The sequence below is a fragment of the Petromyzon marinus genome, chromosome 53 (assembly GCF_048934315.1).
Source record: "Petromyzon marinus isolate PM22_M1 ecotype Great Lakes invasive population chromosome 53, UKy_Petmar_22M1.pri1.0, whole genome shotgun sequence".
NCBI classification, from domain to species: Eukaryota; Metazoa; Chordata; class Hyperoartia; order Petromyzontiformes; family Petromyzontidae; genus Petromyzon; species Petromyzon marinus.
This window is the reverse complement of record NC_133719.1, coordinates 6,213,473-6,230,292: the sequence shown is the minus strand read 5'-3', so window position 1 is coordinate 6,230,292 and position 16,820 is coordinate 6,213,473. Positions and strand designations below refer to the sequence as shown.

General features: G+C 49.7%; 1 protein-coding gene across 1 annotated transcript; it reads right to left on the bottom strand.

Annotated features, from left to right (window-relative positions):
- Positions 1 to 843: 843 nt before the first annotated feature.
- FNTB (farnesyltransferase, CAAX box, subunit beta) lies at positions 844 to 14,293 on the bottom strand. The gene is made up of 12 exons (XM_032974399.2): positions 14,025 to 14,293; positions 13,436 to 13,494; positions 12,437 to 12,509; positions 11,600 to 11,691; positions 9,896 to 10,042; positions 9,514 to 9,597; positions 8,658 to 8,744; positions 8,313 to 8,442; positions 7,348 to 7,480; positions 5,777 to 5,888; positions 4,551 to 4,665; positions 844 to 3,517 (listed from the first exon to the last, which is right to left on the bottom strand). Exons 1-12 carry the CDS (start codon positions 14,109 to 14,111, stop codon positions 3,392 to 3,394), a joined length of 1,245 nt encoding a protein of 414 aa, XP_032830290.2. The 5' UTR covers positions 14,112 to 14,293; the 3' UTR covers positions 844 to 3,391.
- Positions 14,294 to 16,820: the final 2,527 nt, after the last annotated feature.

Sequence of the window (16,820 nt, the reverse complement as noted above, 5' to 3'; positions counted from 1 at the left end):
ACTGAATCCCAAATTAAATCCACATTATCGCCATCAACGACTATTCCTCTTGAAATTAATCTCAAAGCGCAACATCAACATAGCTTCATGTGATCATGTAAAAGAAATACTATCGAGCTAATTTATCAATGATTTAAATTACCAGCACCCTTAAATCATCATCAGGATCCATGACCAAATAGCCTTTAGGTGGCCACTGCATATTTCGTCATTTGTTGCCACTTTCCTCCGTCTTGTGCCAATACTCTTCAGTAGCCCTTATCTTTCTGCGGCCAATCCCTTAAAAAAAAAACTAAATAATTCCACTGAAAATTCGAGTTCGCAGGAAGTCTACAGGACAGCACTATAGCCAGTGGTTGTCAACCCATAGGTCGTGCCCTTTCGGGGGGGAACGCAGGCTTTGGCATGGTCACCGTGCAGGAGAAATGTTGAATGCACCTGGGAACATACTGTGGCTTGAGTAACCTGGGAGGGGGCATGGGGGGCCCAATGGCCTTGCTTGATAGGGGGAGGGTGGGCACCATGTCGACAGAGTCGAGAACCACTGCACGAGACACTGGTAATGACTGGTCCTGGAACAGCAGTATCTAGAATTGCAACACCTTTGAAAATATACAATCCACCCAACCCTACCAATGAAATGGAGAGAAATAGAACAAAGCATTAATAGACTGGCAAACAGATGAAAGCGTTTACCCGATGGAGATGTAATATAAGTTCTGTATTTATATGTAATAGTTAATCTGGAGTGGAAACTACTTTGGAGTAAAGTGTAGATCTACCGTGATAGCCCGAGCACAACATACAAAAGCTTCCAACACAGGCAGGTAACGTAGAACAAAAGCCGATACATTTCAATTTTATTGTCGAATTGCTGAAAAATTAAACCTGCGGACTCTTCTTAACGCAAGCGTCAACCGAAACAGTATTCCAGCCAAAGGCGATGACACAATGATGCTGCAAGTTTAACATTTGTTAGAGCGAATACGTCGATCCAGAATCACGTCTTGCCAATTGTATTCTTTCCCTCCCAACATATTTGGTAAAAACTCATCTCCATTGCCAACAACGGGACAAATCGCCAAGACTATGTGAAGTTCTGACGGCCGATTCGTGAACACGTGAACCTGGCCCTTTATGTATGATGAAGATGACGACGATGTCAGTTCTACTCAAGGGGTTGATGGCAGCATCGGCCATTGAGGCCGAATTTGAGAAACAATAGAAAGCTCATCAGGTCGACTTTCACAATATGGCCATCATCAAAAAGGGCAATGGAGTGCAACGGTGCGATTGACATTATTCACTTACATCACGTTTTCTCATCCATTACATCCCAGATATTTTAAACGATGTTAAGGCACAAAGAGAGGTCCATTTTCAGAGCTGCTCACAGAAGGTCGAGCCTCGTGTCACATTTGTGGATCAACTCAAAACACAAACCGCAACGTGTCACTTCCCACTCAAGTGGACATCTGATGTACGGGTGGGCGATGATTTACAAGACGACCTGCACTGCACCCGTGGCGAACTTCAACAGAACGCATCGCGAACGGTCGCCCCTTATAATTCACTTCCCGACGGGATGACAAGTTCATTCCGCACCCAATGAGGTTCCTGGCTGGCCATCTAAACCCCTATGTAAGCGTTGCTATTTCCAATTAACCCTCAAGCCTGCTTTCGGGCAGTGGCAGGGAAGAAGGGTGGCCAATGTCACCTATTATAGCATTTCCTTTGTGGGGCAGTGTTATTGGCGGAATGTGTCGGTTCCTCTTAAGTTTCACAATGTTTTTTTTCTATTGTCACGTGGGGCCATGCTGCATACAGTAAGCCGACTGAAGGGATGCCGATTGTAGCCGCTGTCCTGCCCTGTCGCTTGCAGGTGGGCGTTGAGACTCTTGCAGCCTGTCTGGGGTTATGCGATGAGACACTTTGTTTGATTTAATAATGGACACAATAAAAACTTTTTCAAGACTCAGCCGATTGGCCTTACGGACTAATGTTTGAACAAGTACTTTTAACGTCAACAGCACGGCTCGGGTGCAACTGTTTCAAGATTTGAACCGCTGTAAAAAGATTGCATGATCAAGCAGAAGGGACTTGCGCTTCAGAAATCAGAGCTCAGTTTGCGCGTTTATTTTGTAAAACGACGCAAAGAAAATTTCGGAGGCCCTCCGAACACTAGGATGCCACAATGTTGTTGCATAAAGCCAATGCCAGGAAAAGCTTTGTTCACGAGAGCGCCTATTAATGTCAGCACACGTATGCTCGGTCACCTTTTGCCTTCCTGATTTTGGATGTCGTTAAATGACAACACTGGGTGCTCATTTGTTGGGTCCAGATATAGAGACCCAGGTGAGGAGTAAATTCCAGCTGTGACCGGTTGTTTGCACACCATGCTCAGGAATCGAACCTGGGTCGCCAATGTCGTGACTGCCGTATGCGAACCACGACAACGCCGCTTCCCGCGTGAATCGCATCCGTTGAGAAACTCAAATTCCGTCACAGTACGATTCTCTTTTCCAATTTTTAATAAGGCAAGTACACTGAGAACATTGTTTTTCAATTCAATATTTTGTGATAGAAGCGTCGCCGAAGGCCATAACACGCTAGGGCAAATTTTGAGCATGAATCGTTGCTTCTAATTGTCACTTGCAACAGCTGCTGCGCCACTTTCCATCGGGGAGAAAAAAGCGTCACCCAAACATGGACATATCCGATCGTTGCTCCACTTAGCAGGCGCCAACAATAACAACTTCCCGTTAGGTTACAGAGGTCACATGACTGCTCGAAGGTGTTTGCCCTGTTGACCAATCGCTGTTCATCAGCCACACTTTTCAACAGTTTTCATTGGCTCGACAGAACCCCAACACTCTGTGCCACTTTGGTACCAAGTTGCCACAGATGATCATAGCAAATGCAATGAATTCGACAAATATTCCCTAGAGCTGGGTTCTCATATTTTTTAAGGAACAAAGTGTGCTGGCAAGTCACATGACTTCACGTCAGTGGACGTTGTGGCGTCATGACAAGTCACATGGCATCATGACACACCGCCTGTACATGACCATTAATCTGTACCTCGTCTCTCCATCTCTCTTACCTATCTTGCTTGCAACAGGTTACCATAGCTGTGCCACAGCAAACGTTGTCGCCTGTGACAATTGCCAGCGAGGATTTTCTCCGAACGTTGCCCGAGAGTAGCGGCACCCATTGCGGAAGCAATATTTCGCTCGTTCGCCACTTTTCACTCGCCGCGCTGCACGCCGCGGTCCTGACAGCCCATGTTCCATCCTAGTGTCCCGAGGGCCGTATAGCCAGAGTGGGTGTTGGGAGTGTTGCTTTGACTTTGGCAAGGGGGCGGTGGGGGGGGGGAGGGTCAGTGTCTGCGTCAGGGGTTCAACTTGTCCGGTTCGTCAGCAGGGCACACGCGAGTCGGAATCCCCAACTTGGAGAAGTGGACGAGAGCTCTGGCCACCTTGTCGGGGTCGATGTTGTAGATTGGGTGGGTCGGTTGCTGCCGAAGGGGAAGAGGCGAGTCGCAGCGGTGACGGTTAGCAGCAGCAGGGCGTTATTGCCCACATGAAGAAATCCATCTAAACGTAATTTCTTTCAAGGTGCCTTTCTTAAGACAAGGCACCTGGGTCCAATGCATTATCATTCCAATACATCTTTTGAAAAACATGCAATGAAAATAATAACCACGTTAATTTAAACCGTAACTTTGGTGATGCTATGTTAGTCTTCATCTGTAAATGCCAGGTTAGGCGGGTAATGGTTTAATTGTTTTTTGAAACTCTGGACGGTCAGACAGTCCCTTATTCGATGATGTAGAGAATGCACAGGGTGGGAGCCGTGTTTGTAATTGCACCCTCAGGATGTTTAGCAATCCCTTGTTGGCAGATGGAAGGGCAGTCGGGAGGAAGAATATCCTTCAGGTAGCAGGGTCCCTGGTTGTGGAGGGCTTCACAGCATTATGGGATGCTATTAGCACGAATTACACAATATAAAAGTAAAGTATTGTTATTTATAGGTCAAGAGACCAAACTTGAAGGTATGCGCCATTGCACTGGCAGCCTGTGCAGTCTGCGGAGCACAGGCAGTTACATGACTGGTCCTAGACGTACCGGTCAATAGGCTGGGAGCCACATTTTGCACCAACTTTGAGGTGAAGGACAATCAAGGGTGGAGTGGTGGTGCCGGGGTTTAGCGGCATTGCGATATGAAACCGGTGACCCGAGTTCGATTTCCTGCTATGGCTAACATAACTGGCAAATGATAGCTTAACCAGTCCCAACCCTTACTCCCCTCTGCCTTACCAACCCGCACTAACCAGCGTGGTGAAGTATAGCATATGAGGGGGCCATGTAGCCAGCACCAGGCCCGGTTATCTTTGTTTCCCCAGTGCTGTTTGCACACCGCAGCAGGGACCAGTTGAGAAGGTGACTCGCCACTGATTTTGATCCATGGCCGGGAATCGAACTCTGCTCTCTGGGTTCGTATTCCCAGCGCCCAAAGCCACTGTGCACACGCACACAGACGTCACCTACCAGGGCATTGCTCTCCTTCCCAACGATGGTATCCTTGGACAAGCCGTCTTTACAGAAGTGCTGAGCCACCGAGAGACCGCTCAGGCAGTAGCACGTGTGGTAGAAGTCCCTCGCCCTGCAACGGCAGTTGCAAAGCAATCAACACAAACCCCCGCACGCCGGTATCCGCAAGCCCCTGCTGCTTGCTTGCAAGAGGCTGTGGGCACTAGTAAAATGGCACCGCAGGAGGGACAGCTGCCATCAGGGGGTCCCCTGGGATGAAAGCTGCGCTTTAAGACGTTTGTTATTTGGCGATAAATGAAAGCTATTTTGGCGATGCTGTGTTTGGCAGTGGCACACAAGTACGAATTACAACAACAAAAAACACACATTTTATAAAAAAAAAACTCTGCCTGAAAAAGGAAAAGTATATAAAGTATATGCCGTTGTCATTCAGACAGATAAAGGCACAGAGGAACTGCCTGTTCTCTTGTCCTTTCAAACAGAAACCGCAATCCTGCGCCAGTAAGTGCCCTGAGAAGCAAGCCTCGTGTTTTTTGGTCACCCTGGCACATCGACGTTTTGAGATGTGGGTTTTGGCATCGAATGGAGACAATCCAGTTGGATGGAAAGAAAGAGAAATGTCGACGTTCTAGAGAAGGTTCCAAGGGAATTTGTAGTCAGAATCTGTATTTATACTGGAGGAATCCGATGAGCTGTGAAGCTCTTTTTCACAGATGTCCAGTAGACAGGATGGTGGAAGTTTGAGCCATTGGGCAGAGGAGTAAAGAAGAAGGTGACTAAAGGAGGGGAACTACAAAATATTTATTATATAAAACTTTCATTTATTTATTTTACCAGGTAAGACCCACTGAGCTATATAGCTCTTTTTCAGAAGCGACCTGGCCACAAATGATAGCCCAACGAAGTGGCTTAGCATCACGTGAAAGTTTTAGCAAGCAAATACTCTAAACACATGTGAATTTTAAATGTGGAGGGGAAAAACCGGAGGACCCAGAGAAAAAATCCACACGACCACGGGGAGAGAGACATGCAAACGCCAAATATACAGGCGGCGTTAGGGTCGGGATCGAACCCATGACCCCCTGTATGCCAGGCGAGGTATGAAGGGGCTTCCGTTCAGAGAAATAAAAGAAAAAAGCTCAAAATTGGACAGGACGGTGGAAATTTGAGCCATTGTTCAGAGGACTAAAGTAAAAAGGTGACTCGAGGAGGCAGGGCCCTACTTTCCGGGTTTGTCCAACAGCCCTCCGGCAACATGCTGGCAGCACATGAGCAGGTACTCCTGCAGCGCCTCCTGGTGGAACATCCAGCGCTGCTCGCTCAGCGCTTGGTCCCCTGAACAGCGTAAACAAAGACAAGACAAAGATCCCCCGTATAGCCTTCGACTTTTGGAGCAAGTGCATGTTAGCGAGAAGCACCTATGAAGGCAGGGCACAGCACACGAGGGGGGCGAGTGGTGAGCGCCATTCCCAGCCGCCTTTGTCTCCCTAGTAGTGTGATGTTACACATCGCACGAGATTGGCACGGTTGGTTACGTTAGGTACGAAAGATGTTCATCGTACATACATACAGGGGAGGCCCAGGACCGGTTCAGATAATCGCCACTAGTGTTGGCCGTGAATGGGAATCGAACTCAGGTCACCGGGTGCGTAGCACAAAGTGCTAACCACTACACGACCACTCCCCACAGCTCAGGGGACCAAGCTCAGCGCTTACTCCCTGGACAGCAAAAACATGCGCGCACGCACACACATTCAGAATCAGAATCTTTATTTTGCCTGGAGGAATCCAATGAGCTATGAAGCTCCTCTTCAGAGATGGGCGGGTCAATGAGCTCAATCCACTGTCTTTACAGCAATCTAGGCCCGGCGCTTGGAGGCTTTTTGAGAGATCAAGTCAAAGATAAAACTGATGGGGGGCAATGTGAGGGCAACGTTGCTGGCGACGTCACTCCCAGGATGCCACGGTTGATCATGGTAAATGCATTGGCCGTGATGGTTTACTGCAATGACTTCCCTGAATGTGTGCCCTTGTGCAGGGCTCTTCGTCTGTATTTTCGAGTGGGTCACGTGATAAAATAAGTGCGCGCTGATGGGCCACGTAACATCGTATGCGACTTTGTGAAGCTGCGTGGCGTCGTGACGTCACGAGGAAGTATCGCCGATCCGCACCTCTCATCTCTTTCATCCCGCTCTTGTTTATCTCGCCGCCATCTCTTGCCCACAGCTATTTTATCGGTCTCTTGCCCGTCTCTCTTTAATCTCGCAAATATTTGCCCCTTCATGCAACAGGGGCCACTCGACAAAGCTTTTATCCCCCACATCTATCTGGAGCCATACGGCGTCACGACCATTTTTGTAATGGCAAAGGCGCGGGCCCGCAAATGCTTGCTCACGACACTGCTGATGGAAGGCCCTCTGGCGAATGGAGCTCGCGAGGATATTTGGCCTACTCTTCCACGCCGAGCAGACTTCTTCGAAGAGGTTAGCGTACCCACACACACTTTGCCCCACCACACACCACCTGTCGATCGACCACACCGTAGTGCGTTTCAACCGCTGCGCCGAGAGATGGAAATCGAAGTGGTGACCTCCCCCAGCCCCCCCCCCCCTCCCTCTCCTTCTTGATTGCTAGTCCAGAGCGCTGACCATTACACTGCAGGGCAGCTCCCCCATGACATTTAAGGTAACGATAAAGTGCAGCAGTGTGCGAGTTGAGTGGCAAGGCAGGGAATGGCAGAGATTGTATTGGGGGGGGGGGGGGGGGAACGGGGGGGAACGGAGGCGAGCCTTACCCTCATTCATTAGGGATCGATGGAGCAGGGGCAGCAGCCCCGCCTGCCAGAAAGAGTAGCAGCCATCCACCAGCTTGTTCGTACGGCCCTGGAAGCCGCCTTCGAACCTCATCTGCCTGTTCACGACCCACCGCTGCCACCATACGCAGAGAGCAGGAGGAGCATGGATCATCGTTAGCCTCACGCTGGCCCGATTGTCCAGGGCAGGGGTCGACAACCAAATTAACCAGGAGAGCCATGAATTTTTTTCGAATTCGGTACAAAACGCAACATTTCAAGAGCCGCAATGCGTGTGAATACATACATAAAAAAAACATTACATAATGGAGCAGTCTGTAAAGAGCCATGTGCTTCTCCGGAGCTGCAGGTTTCAGGCCCCTGGTCCAGGGTCAAAGCATCTAATGCTTTTCTTAAACAATGTCTTCTTTTTAATATTGTCTCAATTTTGCTGTCAGCATCATGTCGTGAGATTACGTGGCCGTTCAGATTTCTCGTACAGCGGTGCAACCCTTCACGTTAGAGAATGGCTCGTGGAAGCGGACGTGACAGAGCTATTTCTGAGCTCCATTCAAGTTAACACTGGCGTATGCAGTCGGGCACAGCACTTTCCCTTCCACTGAAAGTATTGTTCGTCATGTGGCAGACAAAAGGCTATTTTTGTTTAGTTTTCAGACCTATAATTTAGTCAACTTTAGTGCAGAACCAATTTCAATGTGGTGGTTTTCTGTGCAGTAACTGGTGACCTGGCTGAGGCCATCTACTCGCTACACTTGAGAACCCAGTTTAATCACAGTGGACGGCCACCTGAATATGAACCCAGGATCTCAATGATGCCGGCTCAGAGCTAAGCTGTGAAAAGGGCTGCGCAAGTGCATTATTATCAACAACCGTTACGTTACATTACAAAAGCTGATCGTAGCAGTTTCATTCAGCTAGGAACGACGAGGAAGGGTGACTGTACACACCAGGAGTCTCTGCAGATCCAACATTCGCTCCTTGCGCAGAATGACGAGGGCGGCGAGACCGCAGAACGTGTATCCACCGTGCGCCTCCATGCCTGGCACGCCACCAATGCCACCCTCCCAGTTCTGACAACTGCGGTACAAGCGATAGAGGGCAAACACAACCGCACACATGGGCGTGCAGAGGTATGCCGTGAGTAGGAATCCAACTAGGGTCTCCAGGGTTCATAGCACTGCACCGCCGCTCCCCAATATCAACCACGAGACACAAACGGGCACACGTATAGATACGGATGGCAGCGCATCGGTGCGTTAGGTGAGTATCGAGAAATTATTTTGGTGCAATACCTGACCACCCAATCGGCCGTTCCTTCAAAGAGCTTGGGTTCCATGATGTAGGTGAGGGAAGCCACGGAGGCTGCACAGTACGCGCTCCTAGTGGATAAAGCAAAAACAAAAAACTCAACAGAATCACCCTCGAAGCCACGTGCCAACCGAACGCTTTATGGGAAGTCAACAGTGGTTTAATATTTTTCTATATATCTCTTAACTACATTTTTTCCCCAATTGTGCCATCCCTATATTGTCACGGGACAAAGTATCCATTCGGATATCCGCCATGTACTCTCGCGTACTTCATAGCACATGCACACTCCGGTGACCCTTCTCAATGTGTCATCCAAAGTGAGTACAAAGGTAACACACGTGCTTGCAACTGGTCCATTTATTAATGCAATCAGCCCTGCATAAAACAAATAATCCATTCGGATCCCTCGCACAGCAGTGCAACGTTTCATATTAGAGAATGGCCAACGGAAGTGGAAACCACTGAAAATCTCTTCCAGTGACCTCTGCATACCTGTCAATCCATAAGGTTTACCCGTAATCTTGTACAGGGAAATTGAGTTTTCAGGTCCATACGGCGTACAGCTGTTTCAATATGGGCAACAAAAAAATTGCCTATTTTTTTGTGTGTTTCTCCTTTGTGATGGGACTTTGTAGGATGAACGTTGAGATTTATAAGGGCACGGGGTGACCAAGTAGGTCTGAATCGGTCTGTAATAACATAGGCCTCTGATCCACATAGCCAGGGGGCAGCACTTTCCTACCCACCCCACCACTGAGAGTAACTTTCAATGCAGCCCCGAGACCATCAACTCTCTTCACTCAAGAACCCGGTTTTAAACCCAGGTGGCCTCGTTACCTGACGTCCGTCTCTCCTCCTTGGTGCATGCAGAAATCTCCGTTGGGCTGCTTTATGCGGTACAGGAAACTCTGCAGCTTCTCCCTGTGTAATGCCACAGTGCAGCACGGCAAAGTGTCATACCACGGTGCAACACAGTGCGTACCACAGTGCGACAGTGTCGAGTTCAATTGTGGGCTCACGTTACGATGCGGAGTGAAAGAGTAGGCTACGAGTGTGGTGCGAAGTGAAAGTCCGGGCTTCCGGTGCAGAGTGGGATACCGGTGCGGTGCAGAGTGAAAGCCTGGGCCACCGGTTTGGTGTGGAGTGAAAAAGTGGGCTACCAGTGCGTTGCGGAGTGGGATAACGGTGTGGCGCGGAGTGAGAGCGTGGGGCTACCTACCGGTCGATGACTGCGTACGACTCCTCCGTGCCCAGGATGCAGAGCGCGTTGACGGCCGCGTACGTGGGCGCCAGGTGCGCCTGCTGTCCCGGGCCGCCCCCGAACCCGCCGTCCGGACACTGGCAGAGCTTGAGGAACGCACACACACTGCACGCGGCAGCACACGGCACGCGGCCCAGCATCGCAGGTTGCTTCACCGGCTCACCAACGCAAGTTGCTTCACCGGCTCAGCATCGCAATTTGCTTCACCGGCTCCCCAACGCAAGTTGATTCACCGGCACAGCATCGCAGGTCGAATGTCGCCGTCTCCCTGCTCAAGCGAGCTTCGGACAGCACTCGTCACCGCTGAGCCAATACGGTGTTTGGAAATGTCACGCTTTAAATTATGATGTATTTATACAATTATTCATAGATCAGTAGCAGCGGTGCATTTGTTGCACTCCTACGAATTCAATGATGGGGCATATATATAATTAGATATATAGCCGGAGTGTGGAAGTCTTGGAACGTGGCCATACAAGACCTCCAGCTTCGATGCAGCCCGCAAACGATAATTTACCGTCACTGCCAGCATCTTAGCCGGGCTAAATCGGGTACTACAGGGGAATATTTTCAACCTTGCTACAACTGCATATCATATTTTACGTCGCTCACCCACTCCGGTCACTGCAATGGCCCCTTTATACGTTGTCCATAACCACATTATTTTTGCGTTTTTAAACAAATCAGAGTACGTGCACCTGGGGAAGTGACCAACGACGGACAATGATGATGTGCGAGTGGGTTGCAGTGCTTGTGGAAAACTGCATTGGATAGCGAAAACCACCATCCCAATGTGCCTATAGAGCAGGGGTCGGCAACCAAAATAAGAGCCCCAAAGCACGTCAATACGAAACGGTGGGTCACTAATAGATAACGTCACGAAACAGTCCTAAAGGAGCTACATGCGGCTCCAGAGCCACAAGTTGCCGACCCCTGCTGCAGAGGAACTTTTTAACAAGTGGATATTGCCTGCTATGCCATGTGAATAAAAAAAACAAGTGGTTTTTATCTTGTGCATGCATTACGGACATAACTTGGCTGTGTCCAAAGGCTGTCTGACGTGAAGTTGAAACTTCGTTAAGTTTATAATGCTTGAAATACTTTTAAGTGACTTTCAGGAGATCCAATCATATGGCTGCCACAACATGTCTTAAATTGACAGCAGTCACAGCACAGCGGTGTGACAACAATGCACGTGAAAATCGTTCTAAAGTCCTTTCATTGATTAACCCTTTCCCGTTCTGAGACGTCTGCAAATAGCAGGGTGGGTCCCGTTCACCGCTGAATCTCGGAACGCGCAAGCGGTGAGCGTTAATTTTATTTAGAAAGGCGTAGTGCTGCTGTTTTTAAAGACATTGTACTGTACTCACCAAAGAGAACCGTAGCGACACGACCGCGCTCTACGACAGCTGGCGCCAAACTGTGCCACACACCCTCCCACGTGGCTTTTTACTTCCAATTCCGTTCGGAAACGATTCCGTTCCGAGAACGTAAACGTACGTAATCGGAAACGGAAGAAAAACTGATGACATACGTGACGTATGTGTACGTCATCGGAATGGGAAAGGGGTTTAGGAAACTACCAAGCCTGTGTTACAAAGCCTCGGACACACGGCCACCGAGTGCAGCTACTAGAGAAGAGCCGCGTTTTGGGGCGCGTACTCTGAAGCGAGGCTGTCGGGCACGGGCTCGTCCAGCAGCTCCAGTCCGTGCAGGATCCAGTAGCAGATCCATGGCCGGCTGGCATCCAGGCACTGGGGGCACAGACACAGCCAGGTCGCGTTTCCACCGAAGAACCTGAGCTGTGCCGCTGACGCCATACACGGCAAAACTAATGGATGACCCTTACATGACCGAACAAGAACCCGGGATTGACTGAACCAGGAATAGTGGTCGTTGATGTCCCCGCACCCCATCCTAAGAACCGTAAACGTGCCTCAGTTTGGCTCCGAGCCTCTGGTAATAACATGGAACCCTCAGCATCCTAAAGATGCCCTAGTCTGGCTCTGTTATAGCATCAGCTGGCGTGTGCAGTGACTGATCGTGTCCACATACTCGGTTGAGTATGAAATGCACATTTGAAATAACAAGTGCAATCGTAATATCTGCCACTCATTGCCCTGCCACGAGGTCCCATGTAACATTAATTTATAGGCAACAAATGCGGCGTATTAACTCAGAGACAAGTTTTGCTTGTGTCACCGTATGCCTTGGGCTAGCTTTGCTCAAATGATACTATTTACAAGACACGCCACTAACCGCTCGCCTTACACTGACCTACCTCACCAGAGAGACACTCACTACTCACCACACACTCATCAGATGCTGCTCACCACTCATCAGACACACAGTCAGCACTGACTGAATGTGTGGTGCACAGACATTTTAGTTGGGAGCCTGCCAGCCTGTCTCTCAAGAGTCATCATTACTGTGTAGCAGACTGCATACAATCACCATCTCTTTCGCACAACGCACACACATACCAAACGGCACTATTACCTCGTATGCGTCCGATAAATGATGCAGCCCTTTCTTCAGATACTGATAATGTCTGTCTCGAAATAAATTGGGTCTGGGAGAGCAGACAAGAAAGCACGAGTTATAGCACAGAAATCTGCACACACTGCACAGCTGTTATCCAAAGCAGCGATAAGACATGTCGGTTCACCACTTAGAAGTAATCTTTCTGCTGTGCGGTGGCCACGAAGCAGAACGTAACCCATCTATACGGAACATTTAGTATTATCGCTTCGGGCTCAGCGGGCTCGGCGGTAGGGCGAGCGACTCACAATCGGAAGGTTGCGAGTTCAAATCTTGATTGGGGGCTCAACTCAGCCCATCATTCTGCCCAGGTTAATCAAAACGAATGATACCACTTTACAGAGAAGTCAACAAGGGGATAGCTCTGACCCTCGTCATAGGAATGTAGAAATCGCACCACTGCCTCAGGGGCTGTATGTTTAACTTATTTCGCACCGTGCCAATCGGAGGTGCAATTTGAATCTCCAGTCAATCTGGTTTCGTCCTGCTGTCTGTCACCGATTAAAAAGGAACCTGGACAAACATCCCAACGCCAAACTGAAAATTCCGTAAAAATCGTGAGAATGCCCCTTGACAAACGACGATAACTACACGAGCAGAGCGCGTTTACGTATTTATATTGGCGTACGCAACTAAGTGGGCAAGGAAATGACGGAATGGACACGGCCAAGGGACGGAACGCCGCCGAGGCGACGTTTTGCCGAGGAGATGATAACACGATGAAATCAGCTCGCGTGAAGGTGCCGGGTGGATTGTTTTATCGCACGATTGTGAAAGATGACGGCGGGCTGGATTGGAGCTTCATCCAGTCGTGTATCGACCGTGGCTGCCGATGCCGATGATGATGATAAGCGACATGCGCATTGACAGTCGGCAACGAACGCTGACTGCACGTCTGTGTACTGTGATGGTTTACACGTGCAGTGTGGGGATCCGGAGACGGCTTGCCTTCCTTACTCAGACAAGGGCGGCTCGAATAATGAGCACGCTTGCTTGATGATGTCTTCAATGCGCTTCTGTGAATAAAAAAAAATAAAAGAAACCGACCGTACAAATCAGCCTGCGAAGGGCGCGACAATACCCTCGGCCTGCCCTCCCATCCGCAGTCCCATGTTGCCCGACTGGCGTTGCTATTGAGTCCGTGGTCCAAGTTGTTACCGGATATACCACAGGCCTGGAGGCGTAGAGATACGAAAGAGAGTGGTACATTGCACAGGAGCCATAAAACCTTTCCATTTCATTCCTGGCACCAAGCACGCATGGCCAAGCACGCTTGGCCGCTGCATTTACTCCGTTATGCACCGCACCAGGATCTCTCCATCTCTCTCTCCGCCTCGCTCCCCAGCGTTCTTCATAACACCCTCGTGTTCCTTCCCAATCTCTCTCCTCTCACATCTCCCCGTCTCTCTCTCTATCCCTCTAGTTTCCACATCTATCTTCTCTCCTGTCTAGACCTCTCCTCCTCTCCCCCGACATCTCTCCTCTCCCCGTCTCTCCACCGCCACACACCACCACCACCCCCCCCCCCCCCCAGGCTCTTCCTCGCCTGCTCGATGGAGGTGAGGGTGACGACTCCGTTGTCCGTGAACTCCTCGCTGCTCCGCGCGATCCGTGGCGCCGTGGCGGCGCTCATCGTCTCTCCTACTCGCCCCGTAAATCACCGCCACCAAACCTCGTCCACCAAACCTCGTCCACGAAACCCCCTCCGCACGTCGTCTCCCACGCGGCTGCACGGCTTCAATAATCACGGGAACGCGCCCCATGCAGTCGCAACTGGCCGCGAGCTTTAACATCGCAGAATGCCCCGGGGGCCCCGAGTTGCACTGCGGGCGAGCAACGCGCCCCGATTGGACGGGCGCCCTCGGGGCGTGTGGCGTTCGCAAAATTTGCGCGAGCGGCGAAGGGAAACTCTAGCGGCGTTTTGTGTTGTTTCGCGCGACGACTGATTCGTTGGTGGGGCGGTGGTTGGGGGGGGGGCGAAACTTGCACGCCCCCCGCCCCACAATCCCGTCGCGTTTCGATGCGTGCTGATTCGCTCGGTGGCAGCTCTTCCGGGGGGCGGGGTGGGGCCGGGGGCGGGGGGCGGGGTGGGGGTGGGGGCGGGGGGCGGGGCCGGGGGGGCTTTCCCCATTCTGTTTGTTCATTTGTCTCAGCTGTGGTTAAGGTGGGGGTGAGGGGTTGGAGGCCTCTGGGCTGATTGTAAAGCGGGATGGTAAAACCCTTGTTAATTTAATGAGTAGAGATTGAATTTTAATAAAAAAACGTGCTTCCGAATACGTTTGAATAACAAAACACGCAACACATGTGTCGATAACGTTGTGTGTGTGTGTGGCCTTAATAGGGAACGCATGTAAACAGGCGACGTTTCGGGCAATGGTCCTTTTTTCAAAACACCGTGTTCTTTGGCCCTTTTTCGGGAAATGGCCGAAATTTTGTGTATTTTTTTTCTTTTAAGGCAGTGATATTGACACATGTTCCATTTGTGTTTGTGCATCGCTGCCAATGCCAGGGTGGAAAGATGTTCACTACCTCGACTGGTATGCAAGGAGGTCATGGGTTCGGCCCCGAACCTATTGTCTATATTCTATAAGTTATATTGTCTATATGTTCGGAGTTTGCATGTTCTCCCAGTGGTCGCGTGGGTTTTTCTCCGGGTCCTTCGGTTTTGGGCTGCTAAACATTTCCACGTAAGCATCTTTCTTCAATCGGCTATCAATTGTGGCCAGGTCGCTTCTAAAAAAAAAATACTTATATAGCTCAGTGGGCTTTACCTGTAAAAATAAAAAATAAAACTTTTAGTTTATCACCAATTAATCTCCGTATCATGTTTGTGTGGTAATGATTTGCATGTAAAGGGTTCTCGGCATCTCGAACTGCCTGGCATCACGTGTATCCTAGGGGACCCCTTGTGGCAGCTTTCCCTATGGGGCCGTCCATAAATGACGTCACGCACCTGGGGGGGGGGGGCAGACATTTGTGACGATGTGTGACGAGGGGGAGGGGGGGGTTTGAGAAATGTGACGTCACAACAAAATGCGCAACTTTAAATAAATATAGACAACACGTTCTACTTAATTAAATAGACATTTTAATAAATGTTTTCTCCTACAACATCAGAGTGCAGCGCCACATTAAATACGCACTACAATGACAATAGTTTATAGCGATTTGAAGCATGTTTTATTTGGGGGGGGGGGGGTGGCAGAGCTTTGTGACGTCACATATGAGGGGGGGGGGTCTGACTTTTTGTGACGCCGTGTGACGAAGGGGTGGGGTCAAAAATCGTCCAAAATTGCGTGACGTCATTTATGGCCGGCCCCTATGGCACAAGTACACAGCAGCGTTGTTGTTGTGGCTTTCACGCGCGTTTGGCTCTGTTGAACAAACTAATCGGTGGAACATTTTTATAAAAGCGTTGTGTTACGATTTGTCTTATGAGATTCCCGCTGTGTAACTTAAAAGGACAAGTCTACACTGGATACTAAAACCACTGCACTTACTGGAATTCCACGGAGATTGGTCAGATTGATTGATGAACCAGAACTCACCGATTCACTCGCTTATCAGGGGTCAGTCGCCTCATTGATTCTTACGTTGCTACTAACCTAGTTATTGTTGCCATTAACTTCACTTGTTGATTCCTCAATCCATTTCGAGGACCCGGTCTAAATTGGCTGTTTTTTTTCATCCACAGTGGTCACAGCAAAAACTCACCCACTCAGCGACTCACTCACTCAGTCACTTACCCACTCAGTCACTCAAGTCACCCACTCAATAACTCACCCACTTAGTCACTCACCCACTCAATCATTCATCCACCCAGTCACTAACCCACTCAATCACTTAAGTTACCCACTGTCACTCACCCACTCAAGTCACTTACCCACTCAATAACTCACCCACATAGTTACTCACCCACTTAGTCACTCACCCACTCAATCATTCATCCACTCAGTCACCCACTCAATCACTTAAGTCACCCACTGTCAATCACCCACTCAAGTCACTCACCCACTCAATAACTCACTCACCCACTAAGTCACTCACCCACTTAGTCACTCACCCACTCAAGTCACCCACTGTCACTCACCCACTCAAGTCACTCACCCATTCAATCATTCACTCACCCACTAAGTCACTCACTCACCCACTAAGTCACTCACTCACCCACTAAGTCACTCACTCACTCACCCACTAAGTCACTCACTCACTCACTCACCCACTAAGTCACTCACCCACTCAAGTCACTCACCCATGCAATCATTCACTCACCCACTAAGTCACTCACTCACCCACTAAGTCACTCACTCACCCACTAAGTCACTCACTCACTAAGTCACTC

Bases quoted from the DNA above. Each gene is read 5' to 3' on its own strand.
- FNTB (XM_032974399.2), bottom strand. From the start codon at position 14,111: ATGAGCGCCGCCACGGCGCCACGGATCGCGCGGAGCAGCGAGGAGTTC. The intron at 11,692-12,436 runs GTAATAGTGCCG...CTGTGCCCCCAG, and splicing joins ATTTATCGGACGCATACGAG to TGCCTGGATGCCAGCCGGCC. The intron at 4,666-5,776 runs GTAGGGCCCTGC...CTGCCGTTGCAG, and splicing joins CTGTTGGACAAACCCGGAAA to GGCGAGGGACTTCTACCACA.